The sequence below is a fragment of the Emys orbicularis genome, chromosome 6, assembly GCF_028017835.1.
Source record: "Emys orbicularis isolate rEmyOrb1 chromosome 6, rEmyOrb1.hap1, whole genome shotgun sequence".
NCBI classification, from domain to species: Eukaryota; Metazoa; Chordata; order Testudines; family Emydidae; genus Emys; species Emys orbicularis.
The window spans coordinates 49,098,075-49,121,627 of record NC_088688.1 but is presented as its reverse complement, the minus strand read 5'-3'; the positions used below and the strand labels follow the sequence as shown (position 1 = coordinate 49,121,627).

At 45.6% G+C, this 23,553-nt stretch overlaps 1 protein-coding gene across 1 annotated transcript in view; it reads left to right on the top strand.

Moving 5' to 3' along the window:
• Window positions 1–23,553, top strand: part of FCHO2 (FCH and mu domain containing endocytic adaptor 2) — a 207,857-nt gene that overhangs the window by 3,652 nt on the left and 180,652 nt on the right. The window contains exon 2 of the mRNA XM_065405887.1: window positions 20,981–21,072. Within this exon, the coding sequence (XP_065261959.1) occupies window positions 20,981–21,072 (92 nt within the window). The remainder of the gene's footprint in view (window positions 1–20,980; window positions 21,073–23,553) is intronic.

The following is a 23,553-nucleotide window of genomic DNA, read 5'->3' as shown; positions in this document are numbered from 1 at the left end:
CAGAGGCCAGTTTTTTTTTTTTTTGAGGAGTAAAAAAGTCGGTACATCTTTTTCTTTAGTGTTTGTATTCTATGGGGATATTTTAAAATGCAGTACAGTAACAGAAAAAAAGGATATATTGCTTTAATACAAGTTTCATACATTTTGTTGTTGTTGTTGTAGGGTAAAAATACAAGACAAGTCGTGCAGATTATAAATGATTTTTTAATTCATTGTTATGAGGTAGTGTTCCAAGCATTCAAATCACTTGACTGAACATTCTCCCCATTGTTCTGTGACAACATCCTAATTAGGAATGTTGTCACAGAACAATGGGTACCTGCTGTTATATACAATGTATGCTGGCTTAAAGCAGAAATATCAGTGAAATAAAATGCTTATGAAAAGTATTCCCATTGTAAAAAAAAAAAAAATTGTAGTCTGTCACTGTGTTTTGATACTGATGCAGTAGAGTAACAATTGCTCTCTTACTTTAGTAATGACTGGATGTTGTCTTGCTACTTTTCTAGAAGAGGCCCATTGGAAACTCATCCAAACTTATTAAAATGTTTTATGAAGAAGCTAGGTACTGAGCAGCTGATGTTCAGGAGTTGAGGAAGAAAAAAAAAATATTCAGTAAATAAGTGTTATTCAGTACTTAGATAACTGGTACATATTCCATGTGGTATTAATTTGACTAGAATTGTGGTTCTCAGACTGTCATCTGCAGAATAAAATATTTCAAGTGCAGACTAGCAGAGACTGAGATGTTAGGAAGGGATCATGGACCATAAGAGGATCTCTTTTTGAGACGTTGACTCAAAATTTAAAGTTGGAGAACACTCTAACCAAACCGCTGGTTTTTAAATTGTCGGGCATGCCCCCTGAAGGGGGTGTCGATGAGGTTATCGGGGGTGTGTGCGCGAGGACTTGACTGGTTAAGCGTTTTTCTTGTTTCTTCAGTGTTGCTGAGAAATTTCTCAAAGGTGAAAGAAATATGACTTGTTCTTTGAGTATATTTTTCTGCAGATGTACAGCCCTCACTCCCCTTCCTCATTTGTATGGAGACAAGGTGGGTGAGATAATCTTTTATTGGACCAACATCAGTTGGTGAAACAGACAAGTTTTTGAGCTTATATAGAGATCTTCTTGAAGTCTGGGAAAGGTACTCAGAGTGTCACAGCTAACTTTAAGATGGAACAGATTACTAAGCATAAGGAGTTATGACGTTGTAAGAGACCATTCAATGTGAAGTGGGCAGTTAACACCTCTGCAATCGTGGACAAAGGAGGGTTAGTAGATTACAGATTGGATTTATGGCTCATTACAACAATGTTTTTACTGAGTTCATGATTTTTAGTGTCTAGCAAAGTTATGAATTTAAGCTTCTGGGCTTGTCTTTTGAAGGCGTTCTGCAGGTTTCCTTTGAGGATGAGGATTGAGAGGTCAGATGTGGAGTGATCATTTTGTGAAAAGTGTTTGCCCATGGGTATTTTTGTCTTTTCTGAGTAAGTTCATTTGGGAGCGTGGTGATTGCCTTGTTTCACCCAAATAGTTGTTGTTAGGTCATTTAGCACACTGGATGAGGTATACCCAATGTTGTGATAGGCCTGTGTAGTACCCATGGATCTTGAAAGGTGTGTTATGGAGCCTATTGATCATCATGGCATTAGAGATGTGTTTGCAGGTTTTGCATCTGTTATGGCAGGGTCTGGTGCTGCTTTGAGTTGGTGTGCCCTCATCTATGGGGAGCTTGTTTGTGATGATGAGCTTGGTGAGGTGGGGGCATTGTTTGAAGGCTAGAAGAGGGGGGTTGGGGAAAGATTTCTCTCAGGATGTGGTCCCTATTGGGTATAGGTTGTAATTGCTTGATGGATACTCCTTATATTTTCCAGTGTGGGGAGGTATGTGACAACTAGAACTGTGTGACTGGTGCTTCCCACCCTGTATTGAAGCAGGTTCCCCTGGGATATTTGGGTGGCTGTAACAGGTTGCCAACTCACCACCACGGCGCCTCCTGCTGGTTGCTCCGGGACTTAGCTCTGTCCAGTTGTGGAGCGCCCTCTGCAGGTGGTGTCTCACCCGTTGTCTGCCCTGCTGTTTGTCTGGGACCCACGTTGCTCCCTGGCTTGCGGCGTCCTCTTCTGGACACAGCCCTCTGGCTGTGCCCCACTTGGTGTTCTCCCCTTCCGGGGGTATCAGCAGTCCTCAGTCTGCACCTGCCCTTGTGGCCAACTGCAGCCCCAGAATCTAGCCCCTTGCCTCAGGGGCAAGCCAAAGTCTGTATCGGGCCATGCTCCTCCACGGCCAGGTGCAGTGTTAGGGGGACGGGGGGACCCAGGCCTGCCCACTACTCTGGGTACCGGCTGAGGGACCCTCTGGCGGCAGCCATGTCCTGCCCTCCTTCTCTCCCCTCTACTGCTCGCGCTGCGTGGGCCACTTCCCTTTAGCCCTTGCACCTTCTCAGCCCTTTCTTTCAGGGGCCTCACCCTGGCAGGTATCAGGTTGGAGCTTTCCCTCTGCTTCCCTGAGCCTGCCCGGTGCTGCTCTATCTAAGGTGCTATCCCTGGGAGCTGGTCCTCCTCCCTTGCTGGTCAGGGAGAGACTCCTGTCTCTTCTGCTTTGCAGCCTTTTTATAGAGCCAAGCCTGGCCCTGATTGGCTGCTTCTAAGCCTTCTGTGATTGGCCGGTTCTGCGCAGCCACTCCAAGGGCTGCTATTAACCCTTTGTCTGCCAAAGTGGGTCAACTGCCCCACTACAGTGGCCCATTCCATGATGTGATCTACTTCTCTGGAGTGTCCTTATTTGGTGAAGACTTTCTTAAGTATATTAAGATGTATATCCTGGGTTTTCTTTTCAGAGTATATTCTGTGGTATCTGTATGCCTGGTTGTATTTGGGGTGGTTACTGGATCTGTGAAGGTAAGTGTGGTGATCTATGGGTTTCTTGTGTATGGTCATCTGTTGGGTTCCATTGTTGAAGCTGATCATGGCGTCAGGGAAGTTGATGCTGGGAGTGGAGTCCTTCTTAGGATTCTTGGAAATGGAAGAGGGAATTTGGGGTCAGAATTTTCAGTGGCACTGTAGAGACAATATGCTTGACTGGCAGCCACTGATAACTAACATTTTAAAAAATATATATAGCAGGATATCCTTTTTCAGGGATCTCAAAACTTTCTGCAAATACAGGCATCATGTCACATACACCATTGCAATGAAATCACCTGTGGAATGTGGCAGCTATTTAAGTATGTACAGCAGTCCTATCCAGCTGTTCAGGACAAGGGGTGAAGAGCATGTTATCCGGCTGACTCATAGGCACCGACTCCGTGGGTGCTCTGGGGCTGGAGCACCCATGGGGAAAAATTGGTGGCTGCTCAGCACCCACCGGCAGTTTCCCGCCCAGCTCGCCTCCTCCTCCGCCTCCTTCCCTGAGCGCGCCGCCTGCCCACTTTTCCCCCCCTAGCTCCCCGCACTTGCGCCGCGAAACAGCTGTTTCACGTGGCTGGGAGGGAGGGGGGAGGAGAGGGAATGTGGCGCGCTTGGGGAAGAGGTGGGGCCGGGGTGGGGATTTGGAGAAGGGGTCCAATAGGGGCAGGGAGGAGGTGGAGTTGGGGCGAGGACTTTGGGGAATGGGTTGGAATGGGGGCGGGGAAAGGGTGGGGTCGGGACAGGGCTGGGGTGGAGGGGGCGTGAGCACCCACCCACCCGCGGCAGGGAAAGTTGGCACCTATGGGCTGACTACCATAATTTCACTGCATCCAAATTGAGATTCAGCCAGTTCTCATCCATGTTCTAATCTCCTCAGAGACTGTTTTGTTAATTTTCTTTATAAACAATTGGGTAAAAGGCACTAATTTATCTGTTACTAAGATTTTGAATAAGGGCTTGTCTACACTAGGTTTCTTAGGCATGTTTAACTCCATCAGTGTTAGATACATTGGGAGCCTTGTGTAGATAAACTGCTAGTTTTGTTTTAAGCAGTGTCTGTCATGGTACTTAAAACACTGGTGGCCTGCTTATGTTAGGAATCATAATGTTACTAACCCTGATGGACCTGAAGTAGTAGACATTTCACAAGTTTTCAACAGTAGACAAGACTTAAGTGGACAAGGATAAAGTAGATGAGGGAGATGTTTCAGCATCTTTGTCGTGATTTCCTTAAATATTTCAATTTACGTTGTCATTCTGTTTAACAGTCCACAAAAGAACATCAGCAATATGAAAACTCATATGCCTTATCAGAATATTGTTGCATAGATTTGTATAGGGTTGCAAAGTTCCAGTCCTGTTGAATCTATTTCAACAGCAGGACAATATTTTAAATTATTTTTGGTCTATTTGTGTCGAGTGTTTTACAAGTTCACTACTTTCTTCAGATCAGAAGAATTTGTATACATTCCTGGACAGTATTATAGCAATTAAATCATTACCAACTTGGTTAATGTTTCTAAACTAATCTTTTATTTCTAAAGATACCATACTGAATGGATTCTTTCTAATAATAATAATTAATAATAGTTGTGGGCAGTAGTAGCAGGAGTATGAACTGAACCCCCTGCTGGCCATCTCTCACCAACCCTTGCAGAGTATAAAGGCTGATCTCTAGACATTGTAGTCAGTTACTTGGTCAGTGCAGGAATTCTCCTGGGGGCTCTAGTGCCACTTGTGGGCTATTATTCTAGCGCTCTTCCATGCCCCAATGACACTCATCAGGTATCTTTTCTCTGTTTCAACCTGCCTTCCAATCAACTTAGTTGATTTCTACATTTCTGAAGCCTTTGCTCTAATGCTTTTGTGCCTCACTTTTTGTTGGGTAGCCTTAAGGTTACTTGGCACATCAACCCTTTGATTTTTGGTGCTTGAACCGACTTCAGGTACATGAGATCTTTGAGGTGGGTGTGATGGCAGCAAGAGCTGCTCTCCCAGGGATGGTAGCTGCCTCTACTGCAGGCATTTGAGTTCCATCTGAAGGCCTGGAAGAAGCTTGAAAACTTCTTATGCTGGAGAGTACTTGAAGGCTGAGATTACACTGTATTGTCTTGAGCTGGCCTCTCACCTGTCTAGCCTTTTCTTCCAGGGCGGATAGAGAGAGAGTCTGTTTGTAAAGCCAGCTTTCAGTGACTGTTTTTAATAGAGATCAGCAACTCCATGCACTGGGTGTTTAGCCTCAAGGCCACCACAAGCTGAAGGGTCCTAAGTTCTCTTTTAATAAGTAAAGTCCAAAGGGTTTTTGAAAGGTTTCAAACAGTTTTGCTGGTTTGCCACTAACCATCACTCTGCCAGACCCTTTATTCTATGGCCCTTGGTCACGTGTGTCCTGAGTGTTTGTTTTGAGGCTACAAGATCAAGGGTTGGGTTTTTTGTTTTGTTTTGAAAACTTTTCAGATTACATCCTTTTCCCCATTCCTATTCCTTGGTGTTAAGATTTGGTGCTGCAGGAAATCCAGTTGCTCTTGACAAAGAACCATCAAACGATGTCAGTGGATAAGAAGATAGGGTTGTGATGCTGGCAAACCAGATCGGATCATGGTCTTAGGCCAGTTCGCTTGTTTGTTAGTATAGATCAAAAGTGAACGTTAGATGTAAGAGTACATTCAGGCTGACTTACTTGCTATTAGGATAGATCAAAGTAAGTGCTGAATGTATAAGCAGCACCGGCTCTAGGCACCAGCAAACCAAGCACGTGCTTGGGGCGGCACAATTCCAGGGGTGGCATTCCGGGTGGTTTAGGGTTTTGGTGTGTGTGTTTGGTTTTTTTTTTTGCTTCAGCAGTTGCGCTCTCGGAGTTTTTTTTTCTTTTTTTGCTTGGGGCGGCAAAAAACCTAGAGCCGGCCCTGTGTATAAGTGTATATTTAGATGTTTAAACGTCCTGAAAACTAATGGGTCATTACTTGCATTGTTCTCACTTCTCTATTCCTGTTATAATGTAGCAGCAAACATTTACATTTGTGTAAAACCCTGTAACTAAATTATCCACCAAAGAAATCTTGTGAAATGCTAATGAAGGACTTAAGGACTTTAACAGAAAATACTGCTTTCAAAGCAACTGATCATTGTGTGTGATATTTGAGGTCAAGGACTCTGAGTGTAAGCAAAAGAAAATACCACATGGTTAAAGAGACTGTCCGTTTGTTTTCTGTGAGAAGAAGATAGAGGATCTGTCTTTGAATTCATATTTATATCTCTGGACTGTTTGGATTCTAAAAGGGCAGAATAACTGAACAAGAGGATGCAGATCCCCATAGTTATTCTGGGGAGCCCTGAAAGACTTTTGGGAAACTGGCAGTCTATTACATCACTGCCACCATTTGGAGTTGCAAACTCTGATTTACCAGTTGTTCTATTTTACCTGCTTTGACCTCTCAATAACTTTCTTTTTTTCTTAGCTAATAACCTATACTTAGTTTACTATAGAATTGGCTGCCAGCGTTGCCTCTGGTATAAGGTCTGGAGTACCAATTGATCTGGGGTGAGTGACTGGTCTCTTGGGACTGGGAGAAAACTGATGTGGTGTGTTTTTTGGTTTTAATATCCTTTTATCACAAGGTTGTTTGTCTGGATGTCAGGATAGACTGGAGAGGCTAAGGCAGGGGTTCTCAGACTTTTTAACTGGTGACCCCTTTCACACAGCAAGCCTCTGAGTGCGACCCCCCCCTATACATTAAAAACACTTTTTTATATATTTAACACCATTATAAATGCTGGTGGTGAAGCGGGGTTTGGGGTGGAGGCTGACAGCTCACGACCCCCCATGTAATAACCTCGTGACCCCCTGAGGGGTCCCGACCCCCAGTTTGAGAACCCCTGCGCTAAGGGGACTGTCTGTGACTCCATGGCAAGACTGGTATAATGATCCATGAGTCCACATTTGTTACTGGCTTGGTGAAATCTAATTATAGAACATAGCACCAGTTTGGGGTGTCTGCCATTGTTTTCTGAAAGTCTGCCCTGAGATAGGCACTCACAGTGCTGAGCCACTCCAGACAGCATGACAGTCGTTTTATTCCAGATACTTCCTGGTGAACAAAAGATGAGGGTACTGACTCATCCTGAATCCGTATCTGGTCCATGAAAAAGTCAAAGATGATCGCTCTGGGAGCAAGTGTATCTCTGCCTCTTCTAGAAGAGTACTCATTATATGCTCTAGACCTGTAGATGTGTACATACATGTACCTAGAGCTGCAGTTCCTTACACGTATGTAGAAATACTTACAGTGGTTGGAAAATATTTTCTATTTGTAATAAGGAAACAGCACTACTAGTTTGATTTTGCCTTTTGGGCTCTGGTCCACTCTCCATGTTTTTACAAAATACTTTGTAGCAGTCGTGGCCTATATATGCAAGCTGAGAGTGTGCATGTTTCCTTTTTTGGACAATTAGCTGATCAAAGACACCACTGAAATATATCATAAGGTCAGTTTGTCACACTGGTGTATTGAAATCACTAAAGTTCATAGTAAACTACTTAAAGGGTCAACTTTTCCTCAGCACACAATTGGAGGATACTAAACACTGCTCTCAATGCAAAACCTTCCTGTCTCAGGATAGGATCAAAGACATTTTTCTTCTTCGAGTGATTGCTCATGTCCATTCTACAATAGGTGTGCGTGCTTGCCACATGCACCGGTGCCTGAAGTTTATCCTAGCAGTACCCGTAGGGGAGCATCCCTAGCGACCCCTGGAGTGGCACCTCTATGAAACGGTATAAGGGGTGTGGCGTGCTCCCCCACCCTCAGTTCCTTCTTGCCGCCAGTGAAGATGCATCGGAACTGCTCTGCTCCAGCTTGTGCAGCTTTCCTCTTGAACTCTTGTTCATTTATAGTTAGTAGTAACTGTAGTTTAGATTAGTGTTAGTTTAGTTTAGTGCGCCCAGGTCAGGCCATGCCCCAGGCTTAAAGACGTGCGACACTTGCAGGCGGCCGATGCCAGTGAGTGAGCCACACATGGACTGTTTACGCTGTATGGGGGAAACCCATCTCAGTGATCGCTGCAAGCTTTGCAGATCCTTCAAGCCTCGGACCAAGAAGGAAAGGGACATTCGGCTTCGAGCCATTCTGATGGAGTCGGTGTTGACCCCGACTCCGGTGCGCTGCTCCGAGTCGGCACCGAGTACTGCGGTGTTGGTACGTGGCGACCCTTCGGTGCCTTCCACCAGTCGGCACCGCTCCCCGTCTGCGGGGCACACCAAAAAGGCTAAGAAGAGGTCTTCTCCGCCGAGACACCGGAGCAAGACCGGGGGAGAGACTAGACCCATATTGGGCAGTTCTTGATCCGTGTCGGCCTCCAGGCCTCTGACTCAGGTTGAGCCGAGCAGCCTGGCCCACTCAGCACCGACCTCCCCGAATGTCTGGGTGCCCTCCATGCCGGAGGCCCTGCAAGCGGCCCGGGACGTTAGGTCTCTGCCGATACCAGGGGCACCGCCACCGTTGGCTCCCGGTCCAGAGGCAAGCCACCACTTGGATCTCCACCTGGTTGGTACCATTCCCGGTCTAGGGAATGTTCCCGATGCCATTCGCCACTCAGCAACCGCCCTGTGCGCAGTCCACGCCGGTCCCCGTCGACCCCCACCAGATTGTTTGGCTGGGTTCCGACTGACAGGGGTTCCAGGCACTGCTCCGCCTCGAGGGATCGTAGACCTCGCGAGGGGAGCGGGCCCCGTCGAGACCGGGACAGACGGCACCGAAGGTCCTCGTCTCCGAGAGGATACCGTAGCCCGTCGCGATACGGGCATCGACGTCGTTCCCGTTCTTCGTCTCGCTCCAGGACCCCGCCATGGCACCCCTTCCGCAGTCCCGGGCATTGATCGCCGGCACCTCACCATCGCGGATCCACCTGTCGGAGCTGATCGCGGAGCAGCTGCTACCGGCGGTACTCCCGCTCCTCCACTCTGGGATCACGGTCTCATGGTCGGCACCATTCCCGACGCCACCGCTCCTCCTGATCCCAGGACAGCGGCAGGTCATACACCAGCCTGAACTCCCTTCGTAGTCGTCAGTCAATGGGACAGGCTAGTCAGGCTGAACAGCCTGCTCCGCCGGTGCCACAGCAGGTGCAGTGGCACCGGGCTCCTTGGTCGGCACCGTGGTACCAATGGGCCCTGTGGGCCCTGACGCAGCTACCAGTGGTGGCTCGCTTGGTGGCCGGAGCCTCAGAAAGACCGTCGGCCTCCCTCTCTCAGCCTCCCAGAAAGGAGTCAGTGGGGTGTTCGTCTCTGGTTCTGTGCCCGTAGGGCGACCAAGTGGTTGGACTTCCAGTATCGGTGGGTACGCAGAGTACCACACCCCCATCCTCATCCTCCCCGATGAAGCAATTAGGGCCCCTATTCCACCTGTTCCGCAGGAGGACTCTAAGGCCCACCAGGAACTGTTGAAAAGGTATTGAGCCTCAACCTTCAAGCCGAGGAGGTGGAGGAACCCTCAGACTCTCTCTTCAATGTCCGCTCGGCCTCGGCACCGGGCAAGGTGGCCCTCCCACTCCATGAAGGGGTGGCAAAAATTTCAACCGCCTTGTAGCAAACCCCGGCTTCCTTGCCCCCCATCTTTAAGAGGGCGGAATGCAAGTACTTTGTGCCCGCCAAGGGGCATAAATACCTGTACAACCACCCTGCCCCTAACTCTCTGGTGGTCGAGTCGGTCAACCACAGGGAGAGGCAGGGCCAACCAGCCCCTACTCTGAAAAATAAAGACTCAAGGAAGCTGGATTTATTCGGGAGAAAGGTTTATTCGTCCTCAAGCTTCCAGTTAAGGGTGGCAAACCATTAGGCCCTCCTGGGGCAGTATGAGTTCAATTTGTGGTGCGCTCTGCCCAAATTCGAGGACTCCCTCCAGGAGCGTGACAAGAAGGAGTTCAAGGCTCTGGTAGAGGAGGGTACAGCAGCTGCCAGGGCGACCTTGCACGCAGCATCGGATGCTGTGGATACTGCTGCAAGGTCTATGGCCTCCACGGTGTCCATGAGGAGGGCGTCGTGGCTCCTGCTGTCGGGGCTGTCCAGCGAGGCACAGAACTCCTTGCAGGACCTTCCGTTCGACGGCAAGGCCCCGTTTGCGGAACAGATGGATGTGAAATTGCAGGGCCTGAACAATTCCCACACACCACTTAAGACACTTGGGCTCTTTGTTCCGGCTCCGGCCAGGACCAAGTTTAAGCCTCAGCAGGCTCCCACCCAGGCCACCCACTCTAAATATGAGCCCCCTTATAAAAAGTGACGGGACTATAAGAAACACCCGCGGAGGCAGTCCCGGTCTGCCCCCCAGCCTGGGCCTTCCAAGAGCAAACAGGTGGGGAAACGTCAGTTTTGACGGGACGCCTGGGGGTGACTTACCAGTTCATACCAGGGATCCACCCGCAATAAAGCTTCCCTTCTCCAACCGGTTATGTGCTTTTCTCCCGGAGAGGTCGCAGCTGACCTCAGACCGTTGGGTCCTCAACACCGTCTCCCGGGGCTACACCCTCCAGTTTACCTCTACCCCACCCAACCACCCTCCGTCCCCGTCACTCCTGGGGGACCCCTCTCACGAGGCCCTGCTCAAGCAGGAGGTGGGGCGGCTCCTTGGCCTAGGAGCGGTGGAAGTGGTGCCAGCGAAGTTCAGACACATGGAGTACTACTCCCGCTATTTCCTTATCCCGAAGGCCAAAGGGGGGCTCAGGCCCAACTTGGACCTGCAAGGCCTGAACCAGTACATGGTAAAGCTCAAGTTTCGCATGGTCTCTCTGGCCTCCATCATCCCCTCCCTGGATCCCAGGGACTGGTACGCCGCCCTCGATCTACAGGACGCATACTTCCACATTCATATATTCGAGGGGCACAGGCATTTCCTCCATTTCATGGTTGGGCAGGAACACTACCAATTTACGGTCCTCCCATTTGGACTGTCCCAGGGTATTCACAAAGTGCATGTCTGTGGTGGCGGCCTACCTCAGACATCGTGGGGTTCAGATCTTCCCCTATCTCGACGACTGGCTGGTCAAGGGCAGTTCCAGGTCGCACGTGCGGGATCATGTGGCACTCCTCCTGTCCATGTGTGCCACCCTGGGCCTGTTGGTAAACGACACCAAGTCCATGTTAGTCCCGGTGTAGCGCATAGAGTTTATCGGTGCAGTCCTGGACGCGACATTGGCCAGGGCCTCCCTCCCACTGGACAGATTCGAGACCCTGAAAGGGCTCATAGACACAGTCACAAAGTTCCCCGTGACCACAGCCATAGCATGCCTCCAGCTCCTCGGTCACATGTCGGCGTGCACATATGTGGTTTGCCACGCCAGGCTAAGGAAGAGGCCCCTCCAACTCTGGTTGGCCTCTGTTCTCCAGTCCAGAGACAGGATGGACAAAGTCCTCACTGTGCCCGAACTGGTGATCACCTCCCTACAATGGTGGTCTTCCCCAGGGAACATGCTCCACAGGGTCCTGTTCAGGGACAGGCCCCCATCGGTGGAGCTGATGTCCGACGCGTCGGACCTGGGGTGGGGAGCCCATGTGGGGAACATTCAGACCCAAGGTCTGTGGACCTTGCCCTGCATATAAACGTCAAGGAGCTCAGGGTGGTCTGGCTGGCATGCGTGGCCTTCCGCTCGCACCTGGAGGGCAGAGTGGTCAGGGTTCTCATGGACAACACGGCCTCGATGTTTTACATCAACAGGCAAGGTGGAGCCCACTCCTCTGCCCTGTGCCAGGAAGCCCTCAGGCTGTGGGACTTCTGTATAGCCCACGACATTTGTCTACAAGCCCGCCACTTATCAGGCGCCTGGAACTCGCGGGCGGATCATCTGAACCGAGACTTCTCCTCTCAGCATGAGTGGTCACTACACCCAGAGGTGGTGCACAGGATTTTCCAAGAGTGGGGAACTCCCCAGGTGGACCTGTTTGCAACTCAGCAGAACCACCGGTGTCCCCGTTTCTGCTCCGGGGGGTTGGGCATGGGCGCCATCTCCAATGCCTTCCTCCTATCCTAGTTGGGCCAGCTTCCCTATGCCTTCCCCCCGATCCTGCTGATCAGCAAGGTCTTGGCGAAGATAAAAACGTACAGGGCCTGGGTCCTCCTGATTGTCCCGGCATGGCTAAGGCAACATTGGTACGGGACTCTCACAAGCCTGGCAGTCGTCCTGCCATGGCCGTTGCCGTCCCACCCGGACCTGCTCTCCCAGGGCCAGTATCATCTCCTCCACCCCCATCTAGTGACATTCCACTTCACGGCATGGCTGTTCAGTGGTTAGGCTGGGAGGAAAGGACGTGCTCGGAAGGGGTTCAGCGCGTCCTTCTGGAAAGCAGGCGGCCCTCCATGTGCCGGGCCTACCTGGCGAAGTCTCGATTTTCCCAGTGGGCAGCCGATCGGGGCGTTTCGCCTATGGCTGCTCCTATCCAACTCATTTTAGACTACCTCCTTCACCTTAGAGCCCAAGGCCTAGCGCCCTTGTCCGTCAAGGTGCACTTGGTGGCCATATCGGCCTTCCACCAGCCAGTGCAGAGGCACAGGTATTCTCCCATGCTATGACTGGCCGATTCCTTAAGGGGTTGGATCGTCTCTTCCCGTACGTTAGGCCCCCAGTCCCGCAGTGGGACCTGAACTTGGTACTGGCCCGGTTGACGGGTCTCCCGTTTGAGCTGCTAGCTACGTGCTCCTGGTCACACCTCACATGGAAGGCAGCCTTCCTGGTGACGATCACGTCAGCTAGACAGGTCTCGGAGCTCAGAGCCTGGATCTCCGAGCCCCTGTACACGGTGTTCCATAAGGATAAGGTCCAGTTCCGACCACATCCTTCGTTCCTCCCCAAGGTGGTCTCCACCTACGACATGGGTCAGAACATCTTCCTGCCAGTGCTCTGTGTGAGATGGGCTCTGGCCTTTCATCTGGAGCGGACTAAGCCGTTCAGGAAGTCCTCGCAGCTATTCATCACCTCGGCCAAACGCATGAGCGGTCGCCCGATCTCCCCTCAGCGGCTCTCCAACTGGATCACCTCGTGTATTCGTACATGTTACGACCTGGCAGGAGTCCCCCTGCCTCCGATCATGAGGGCACACTCGACTAGGGCGTAAGCCTCGTCGGCTTCCTTTTTAGCCCATGTTCCCATTCAGGACATTTGTAGGGCTGCCACATGGTCTTCAGTTCACACATTCACCTCACATTATGCGATGGTCTCCCAAACCAGGGAGGACGCTGGGTTCGGCAGTGCTGTACTCCGTCCCGAGAGTCTGTGAACTCCTACCCACATCTAACAGATATAGCTTGGAATCACCTATTGTGGAATGCACATGAGCAAACACTCAAAGAAGAAAAGACAGTTACCTTTTCCGTAACTGTTCTTTGAGATATGTTGCTCGTGTCCATTCCACATCCCGCCTTCCTTCCCCTCTGTTGAAGTTGTCTGGCAAGAAGGAACTGAGGGTGGGGGGAGCGCGCAGTGCCCCTTATACCGCGCCTTAGAGGCACCACTCCAGAGGTTGCTACGGGTATTGTTAGGGGGAAAACTTCCGGCACCGGTGCACGTGGGGAGCACGCACGCCTATTGTGGAATGGACATGAACAACACACCTTTTCCGTAACTGGTGTTCTTCGAGATAACTGTCTTTTTCTGCCAGACTGATATGCAAGAAACAGCTAATGACAACTAGAACAATGCTGTGCATGTTGGGACTAATGTCCGCAAATAAATTTTTTTAAACCTATGGCACATCGCTATACAAGGCAACCTCGTTTGACCCTGAGATCCCAGTGGAAGCAAGAAATTTGGGCTCTTACATCACATGCAGTTAACAGATGACAATCAACTCAATCTGCATTTGGGAATAGACGTCCATATTTCTCTTGTCCAAACTGTAGCAACCACAGATGTATCAGGGAAAGGGAGTCTATGCTCAGAGGCTCCACATCAAAGGATTTGGTGTATTCAGGAAAAACAATTACACAATGTTTTGGATAGGAGGGTAGTCCTGGATGCATTGAGCTTTCAGATTACTATTATCCCAAAAGGTGTTGTGGTTGAGAAGTCCTATTGGGCCACTGTTTATATAAAACAGTAAGGACACGCTAGATCCCTTCAGGGTCAGAAAGCCTTGCCTATATAGGAGTGGTTGCAGGATTAGGAGTTTTTTCAATAAGTTCTTCCAGTGAACGTTCCAGAATAGAACTTATCACTTCAAAAGTTTTTTTTCTCTTACTTAATTGGCCTCTCAGAGTTGGTAAGACAACTCCCACCTGTTCATGCTCTCTGTATGTGTGTGTATATATATCTCCTCAATATATGGTTCACTCTATATGCATCCGAAGAAGTGGGTTGTAGCCCACGAAAGCTTATGCTCTAATAAATTTGTTAGTCTCTAAGGTGCCACAAGTACTCCTGTTATTTTTCCAGAATAGAAAGATTCTTGTCTTCCTACAGCACAGAGAAAAAGCTCCATTAGCAAGATATGTCTATCCACTGTAGAAGTAGGCTCTTGTAGTTGTCTTGAAGCTCAGGACCAACACAGGTTTGATAATCCTAACAGTTCCGTACTGGCCCAGTCAGGTAGGGTTCTAAATGCCATTGTAGATGGCCAAAGCCAGTTCCATCAGGCTGAGAATCTGGACTCGGATCTTCATACTGACCGGGATACCCTGCTCTGTCCCATCCCAAGAGATCTTCCCTAACAGCCTGGCTCCTGACAGGATAAGGAGCTCGTAGGCATGGTGATCTTCAAGAATATGCTTTGTTTCTGGTGTTTTTGGAAATCATCTACCAGAAGGACCTACACTTCCAATCGGAAGAGTTTGTAATGTGTCTCAAATTAAAGCAAAAAACCCTTTTAGTTTACTTTAAAACTTTGAGGCCTGATTCTCCTTACACCAGTTTTACAGTAATACCACTTGATTTCAACAGAGTCACCTGATTTACACCAGTGTGAGTGAAATAGGTTAGTTCATTGGTATATTAATAAACCTTAATGAACAGCATATCTTACTGAGTTTGTGGAGGAGGAATTGGTTTTAAAATAAGTTATGAATATTTGAAAGTACAGGCACGAGCATGCACAGTTTAAAGTTCCAAAGAGAAGCATTCAAAAGTCAGTAAATCTCATGTTAAAGTTGTTCCAGGAAGGAGATCTCTGCTACAGATGTATTGTTTTTTGCTCCTCTTCTACTTGTTAAATGTAAACCTTATCATAATCCAGTTAATGTATTCCTTAAAATATACATACTTTGGAATATGACAGAGTTAGCAGTGCCGGGGCAATTGTAAATCTTAGAATTACCTGATTTTATGTTTGTTTGATCTGACAACCTTATCTTTGCACTTAATTCTAGAGTTTTGCACTTAATACTAAAAATGAGCTCTTTAGAGTTGACCAGAGCCCCAACAAAGTCTTGCTTTGTGGTGAATGTGGAAGAGTAATTTTAATATGAACACAATTAGTTCCTTTTCTCATGTGTATGGAAACAGCCCTAGTTTCTATTTTTTTTTTCACCTTTTGCATGCACATACAATAGTTAACATTTGTCAAAAGGCTAGCTTTTTGTTTATAAGGTAATGAACTGTCTGTCATAGGTGTGACAAGAGGAGTTAAGTAATGTCTTTAATTGAACCAACCTCTGTTGGTGAGAGAGACAAGCTCTTCTTCTGTGTGGCTCGAAAGCTTTCCTGTCTCATCAACAGAAGTTGGTCCAATAAAAGATATTGCCTCATCCACCTTGTTTCTTTAATATCCTGCCACTGACATGGCTACAACTACACTGTCATATGTGTATCATATATGACTTATGGAGCTGGAAGTGTGGTCATGGATGCTGAATTTGATCTGTTGGGTCAACTTCACCTTGTGGGCTTCTGCAGGTTTCACCTTTTAGCTTGAAAAGCTTTTCAAAATCAGTACATAGTTGTTTAGTTTTACCAGTAGCTTCCTGTAGAGTAGATTCCACTGAAACGTTCAAGCATGACAACTTGACAGATAACCAGTAATGTAGGCACTGCATTTTCAGATACATTCTAGGGTTGATTTGTGAGAATGTGAATGAGTATTCTAGAATTTCAGTTCCATTGTTGATAAAGGAAATATCTGGTCATGACACTACTTAGGACGGCATGACGGGTCTTGCACCATCTCTATAGGGTTGTAGTTCTTGTAATAAATGGAGTATTGACCAAGAACGTAAGGACCAGAATTCATTATAATGTGGTATGTGACCTCCAAGTTATTGCTGCTGTTTCATTTATAACTTAGAAACATTTTAATTAAGACACAATCAGGGCTTTGGAGTGGAGCCTGTAGCTCGAGCGCAGAGCAGCTCTGGAGCAGTGGAGCTGCAGGTTTTTGCCTCGAGCTGGAGCGGAGCCGGAGCACAGCTCCAAAGCCCTGGTTACTATAATGGTTTCTTGTTCAAAAAGGGTGGGTACAAAGGCACATCAACTAAAATGAGTGATGAGTTGAAAACAGGAAATTATCCAGATTTCATTTAATACGAATTCAAAGTTAGAGACCTAACCTTTTTATGGATTAAAATAAAATCCTGTTAAGTCTGAGGACTTTTTCCATCTATAGTTTTTGAAGAAGTCTGTTTCCTAGAGAATGTTGTTGTTGTTTTAGGCTTAAACAAGTCATATTTAAATTGTGTATCATAACAGAATATTTTTCAAATTCCTTTATCACATTACTGTCAGGGAGTGGAGCAGTTTGCTATTTGAATTTTTGATAGATTCTAAGCAAAGTATACTTGTGCACAAACTCAGAAGATACCAATTAGCTAATAAAGCTTAGATAAAATTGTATAATTGACTTTTGTCAGATGTTTATTATCTTACCCATCCTTGAGGGGACAAGACAATCTATGTTCTAAATTTCTATAATCAAAGACAATTAAAGTTTGATCATGGACAGAAAGGACTGCTGCTTTGGATCTGCATGTATTTACTGTTTGTTAGCAGCTCATCTGCTGAGTTTTGCTGATAAAATAGTGTTGATAGCTGCTTTTCCCATTAACTGTAAGACAGTAGTATCTGTCTTGTCTAGTGCAGGAAAATTCAGGATAAACTTAAGAGGCGATACATTTTACACACACTTATAGTAGGAGCTAGGTCTGTATTTTTGTTTTATGCTAATAAACTGTTAAGGTTTTGGTCCAAAGTAGACAGTCCTTGTACTTCGTACTACTTGATTAAAAATGTAGGAAATCAGTACTGCTGCAGATGAGCCAAGTTATATCTGGCTACTATACCAAACATAAGCTTTAAATTCAAATTTGCTACATATAAAACATGAGAATTTCTTCTTGGAAATTTCAAGATGTATTACAGTAGTTCAACAAAACAGGGAGTTCCTGTAATCGGTTTCCTGTTATGTACAGGTTGTGGAAAAACTGAATTCAGACTCAAGAGTTGCTGACAGGGCTACTTCATTTCCATGAGAACATTGTACATTTGTTTAGTTGCTGATGAAGGGAAATTGAAATGAAATATCATCTAAAGGTTAGCTACCTTCACTTTCTGTGACCCTTACTTTTTTGTATGCATAGTTGGGGTCAATAATATCCTTACATGGGCCTATTTAATAGAAGTATTTATGGATACTGGAAGCCCCATTTTCTCTTTGCCCTGCTCTCTCACCTGACATCTGAGAAGGACCCCCTTTATGACAATGTGAGAGAAGCATCAGTATGAAGCCCAGCTGCTGAAGAGAAAATCTTCAATGCCTGTGGGGGGGAAAGAAAGCAATACCAGAAGTCCTAAATAGTCAGTGATGATTGTGTGTGGAAGGGTTCACACACACAAAGCTGCAGTCTTGTTGGGGAGACTGACACAATCCCCACCCAACAGATACTTTTTACCCCATAGATGTTCACAAAGCAATTCTTCAAAATGATGTGAGGAGTATTGGGACTAGCCTCCCTGGAGATGTTCCAGGTGAAAAAACGGCTCTTCTTCTACCCCAAAAGAGCCATATCTGCTGGTGGAGGATTGGCAGGGAAGATGGGAAATCAGTATCTGATTTCACTGCCTCTCCACATTATAGCAGAGGGTGGTAACTGTTGCTGAAAGAAACTGGAAGGTCTGAATCCTTAAATACGTACATACCATTCTCACAGAAAAATAACTGACCAAGTATTATTATTTTTATCATTGGTTATTATTGGTTAATATCATAATAAAAGCATCCTGATTGGTTATATCACAGTGTTTTAATATCATGTGTTGCAAAGCGCCACAGGAGACACATTAAAGAGCCACTTGCAGCTCAGGAGTCTGTCTGAGTATCACTACCCTAGACAAACTTTTAAGAAACTTTCCACTCTAACGGATTGAGGCACGTCGCATGCACCAGATCAGTGTGCCTCTCCAGTTGCTGCAGAATTGTCTCATGCTTCTAGCCCTGAACATGTACACTGTGTTGGTTTAGCTTGGGGAGACCAAATAAATGTGAAGAAAATAGAACAGCATTTTATAAAGGGAACATTTAAAAATGTTTCCTCTGCAAAAATTAATGGTTTACTTTAAACACATGTATAGAAGATTCTGTTGTCCTCTGAAGAGTTATTGTGCCCAAATTTGGAAACTAAATTGTCTCATGAAAATATAAACAGTAATTTTAGTTCTGTCTGAATTAAAAATTTTAGTGAAGCCTTGACTGTGGAGTTGTTTCTAATACCTTATTGCCTCCATAGTGGGGGGGCGGAGGAATGGGAGTTCCTAGGTCAGGTGAAAACTGTAGTAAGTTTAATAGTCATCTATTGTTGAACCAGTATGCAAGGACTGTTTTATAGCTTTATGTTGGTCTACATTTTAGATGCGCAAAGCAGTGTGATGACTGAGAAGGGGAGTAGGTATTGAATTGGCTAAGGTTAGCATTTGCAAATAGCCTATCTAGAGTAAATAAATACAGTTCTGGCTTCTGCTCACCTTGATTTGCCGATTATGGACTCTTTGATCTTAAGGTATTTTCTGATTTATGTCCCTGTGTATGCAGTACTAAGAATTTTCTTGCATTGAGTTTGGTAACATTGGCCTTAACTGCTGATTGAGCCAAGACTTCTCATTTCACTTTTTTCAGTTTGGAGTTAGACCAGTAGTTGAAACAAAAAGATTACACAAATAAAGTGGAAAGACTTAAATCTGTTAGCCAAACAAGTTATATTTTTCTATTAACCAGATTTTTCTGTTCCTTTTTTCTGAGCTATGAGCTCCAGGAAACTTTGCGCCAGCAACACTACACCAGTGTTAAATTGAAAAAAAATGTTAATCCATTTATAGTTTACTGTGCTTAACTATATGCAAGATAGTCCATTTACATACCTGTAAAAAGACTAAATTGGTACAGACGTGTATGTGTAACTACAGCTAAATCAATCTGCAACTTGCTGATCTTTATATTCACCTTTTTTTTAACATTGTGATGAATGGTAACCGGAAAATTAAAATAAGATTAATACTCTTAATGTTGTTTGGAACCAGTAAAGCGCAAAACCCCCAAAATTACTATGAGGTAGATCAGTGATACTCAGACTGAGGCTCAAGAGCCACAAGTGGCTCTTGAATGTGTCTCCTGCGGCTCTTTGCAGCACATGATATTAAAACACCGTGTGATTTAATTATTAACTAATCTAAGTTACTAACCAGTCAAGATGCTTTTACCGTGTTATTAATCAATTGTAGTTGATAAAATAATAATACTTGGTCAGTCATTTTGCTGTGAGAATAATATACACTAAATATTTCTCCTGTCACACTGTTTTTAAATATAAATATATAGTACTATAGTAAATGAAACAGTGAATTCACATTACTGTGGCTCTTTTGGGTAATGTTGATCGCTAATTTAGCTCCTGAGGTCTGAGTATCACTGAGGTAGATGAATGAAGGTGGTCCAGTTCAGATTGCTATTATATTGTTGTTTAATAGTTCTATAGAACACCTTTTAAGCTTGGTACATTATGAAGATAACTGTCCATGCCACTTAGTGCTCTAAAATCTAAATATCGCATATATAATTGATGATAGGCAAAGGGGGGTTGTAGGGGATGGAAGAGAGAGATTAATGGTTTTAGCCATTTTACCAAATATTATAGAGGGAGATGTGACAAAATTTGGCACGGGCCTGAATTTGTGGAAAGAAGAATGTGAAAAGTGAGTTTGAGTGACCAAGAAGACTGTGGACTGGTCAGTAGTGATAGAGAAGAGGGAAAGGGTAGGTAGTGCAGAAGGAAAGAGGAGTTCTGTGTTTGACAAGTTTTGTTTTGAGAAAGTGGTGTTAAGACATCCATGAGGAAATATCAGAAAGACAGGAAGATAGATGAGTCTGGAAAGAATAGGAGAGAGTGGATTGGAGAGAGAGATTTAAGTAATCAACACAGATAGTAACACACCATGGGAGTATATTAGGTCATTCAGGGAGTGTGTGTAGAGGAAAGAGAAGAGAGGGTGAAGGACAGACTTTTTGGGAACAACAACAGAGAAAGAATGCAGCACTGAAGGAGTACCTTGCAAGGTGTGGGAGGTTAGGATGGCGGGGGTATAGTAATACAGAAGCCCAAGGAAAAGAGGGTCTTCAATGTAGCATAGAAAATGTGCATACGAAAGAGTGGCCATGACTTGGCAAGGAGTTCATTTGTGACTACTGGGTTAATTGTTTGCAGTGTTTTTGTAGCTGTGTTTGTCCCATGATACTAGAGAGACAAGGCGGGTGAGGTAATATTTTTTTATCTGACCAACTTCCGTTGGTGAAAGAGACAAGCTTTCAAGTTACTCAGAGCTCTTCTGAAGGACAGCTGAAGGACACCTACCTTGTCTCTCTATTGGATTAATTGTAAATTGAGTGGTTAGGAAATAAGCTGGGCTGGAGCAGATCAAGAAAGCAGTTGGTGGACAGAAGTTGAGGCATAAGGAAGAGCCAGCCTGTTCAAGGAGGGTGAAAGTTAATCACCTATTACAATAGGTACAATAGGTAAACAATGTATAGGTACAATACTTTGTTGTATAATTGTTTTAATAAGTTGTGCTTCATAGTTCTGATTAAACTATAAAGTCTTTTTATTAATTTTTAGGGGGAAAGGAACAATGGCTTTGATGTCCTCTATCATAACATGAAACATGGACATCTGTCAACAAAAGATTTAGCAGATTTTATAAGAGAAAGGTAAGTATTTACCTTACTGTTCCTGAATCTTAGCACACCTGTGTGTGTTTACTTTTGAAAGTTTGATTACGTAATGTGATGGTATGCCTATTTTTTATGGCTTTCACAGGCTCTGCTATATTTTTCACCCCTTTCAAGGTTCTTTAGGCATACTCTGCTTACAAATGCATGTTGCCTCTTTCACTTCAGTTATTAGTTAATTTCTACTGTGCGGCAGGGCCGCACAGAGGGGTGGGGAAGTGGGGCAATTTGCCCTGGGCCCCGCAGGATCCCCCCCACTTCCGCCTTTCCCCATGCCCCGGTGCCTCAGTGCGCCGCGTCCAGGAGCGGCCCTGGACAGCACTGCAGCGGCATGGCTCGGGCGGGGCCTGAGGTCCTCCCGCTCGGAGCTGTGTGGTTAGGTGGTGGGGTGCGAGCTCTGGCGGGCCGAGCGGCAGGAGCTCCTGGACGCGGCTCGCTCAGGCTCTGGGAGAGCGGGGAGGCGGCATGGTAAGCCCCTCTGAGCCGGGCACCCCCCCGACCCCATTCCCCCCCCCCAGCTCTGACCCTCAGCTCTGAGCCCAGCCCCTCTGAGCCGGGCACACCCCGACCCCATCCCCTGCCCAGCCCTGACCCTCAGCTCTGAGCCCAGCCCCTCTGAGCCGGGCACCCACCCGCCCCCATCCCCCGCCCAGCCCCTCTAAGCCGGGCACCCCCCGACCCCATCCCCCCCCAGCTCTGACCCCAGCCCCTCTGAGCTGGGCACCCCCTGACCCCATTTCCCCCCCCCCCCAGCTCTGACCCCCAGCTCCGAGCCCAGCCCCTCTGAGCTGGTCACCCCCCGACCTAGAGCCCAGCTCTGGGCAATAGTAGCGCCACCCCCAGGCAGCGACAGCCCATTGGCACCAACCATCACCATCACCCAGCGATAGCCCATTATGTAATTGCAAATGTATACATACCATTAAAGCATTTAATGTTTTTTAAATAATGTATTTTGTATATTTTCAAATTATTAAAAAATAATTTTTGAATGTATTTCACTGGTTATTTTTTACATTTCCAAATACATGTTACTATAGTATTGCAACTTTTTTTTATGGAAGGGGCCCCGGAAATTGCTTTGCCCCAGGCCCCCTGAATCCTCTGGGCAGCCCTGCTTTGCGTATTTGATTTAGCTATCATTTGCCTTAGTGAGCTAAGAAGGGTAGAGATAGAGATGCCAGAATATTCAGTGTCAGTAGTCAACTGTTTAAAAAAAAAAGTTTAGTGTACTGTTATTTAATTGTTTGAAGAAAACCATTTATTTCTTTTCTTAGGCAGTAAAAACAATATTTGTTCTAGAAAGCTTAGCGTGATCATTGTGCATAAAGTGAGAACAAACACACCCCCAGGCTCTAGTATAATACCTTGTAAAGTGAAATTCTCAAATTTAAAAAATAGCAGAAAAAAGAGACTGGGAATCAAAATAGAGTAAATGGGGATGTGAGAAAATAATATAACCAATAAACAAGAGTGCCCACCATATTTTCAGAATTGGCAGGAGTGAGCTGCAGGACTAGCAACGTGACACTTAGGCCAACAAAATGTGCGTGTCATATTTTTACATGATCAAGGGTAAATGCTCAGCAAAAACATAATGCAGACTAGCCTTTTTTTATCATATCTTCCACCATTAATGGGACTCATGGCAAAGATTTTTTTTTTTTGTTCTTGCTTATACACATAATATAGAGCACAAACTAGAATTTTATAATTTAGATTGTTTATCAAATGACTTTAGAAAAGAACTCTTAATAATAATGTAGATTTAATACTGAAACTTACAAAAGGGACACATTTTTATTGGACAAGTATAGATTTGTGGAACTCTACTCTAAATCTTTTGGGGTTTTTTAGGGTACTTTAAAACTTAAGGGACTTGACATTTAAGGACAATTTTTTGTTTTTAAAAAAGTAAATATTTATGTGAATTCTCTTCAAGGAATATTAGACTTCATTGAGAGTTTTGTATAAGTAAGTGTTGCAGGTTTAGGACTGTCAACAAAAATTGACCCACATAATTACAAGATATAGCTAAAGGAAGTTTAAAACTCTAATAAGAATATTATTGTAGTTTGATAATGTAAAGAAGGAAAACACAAATTGTGGGAAATGATTGATTTGATCACTTTCACGATTTCTCATGCACTCATAAGAATATAATCATTAGAGGCATTCAGTTCCCAGAGATTTCTTTAATTAATCTTAGTTTTAACCAAAATTGAGATTCATTTGAGCATTTTTTCTTAGGTGAAAATTCAATAGAAGAGGAGCTAGATTTCATTATAAAATCAAGGTTGACATAAGGGAAAGTGAGTCTTACTGTTCTCCAAAAGCCCATCTCAACACACACACTTCTGGAGCAAAGGAAAGTTTCAGATTGAAAAAATAACTTTATTTTGTATGAAATTAGGTTTTTAATTATGAAATTAGAAGCAGGAAAAAAAACCTAGTGCCAGA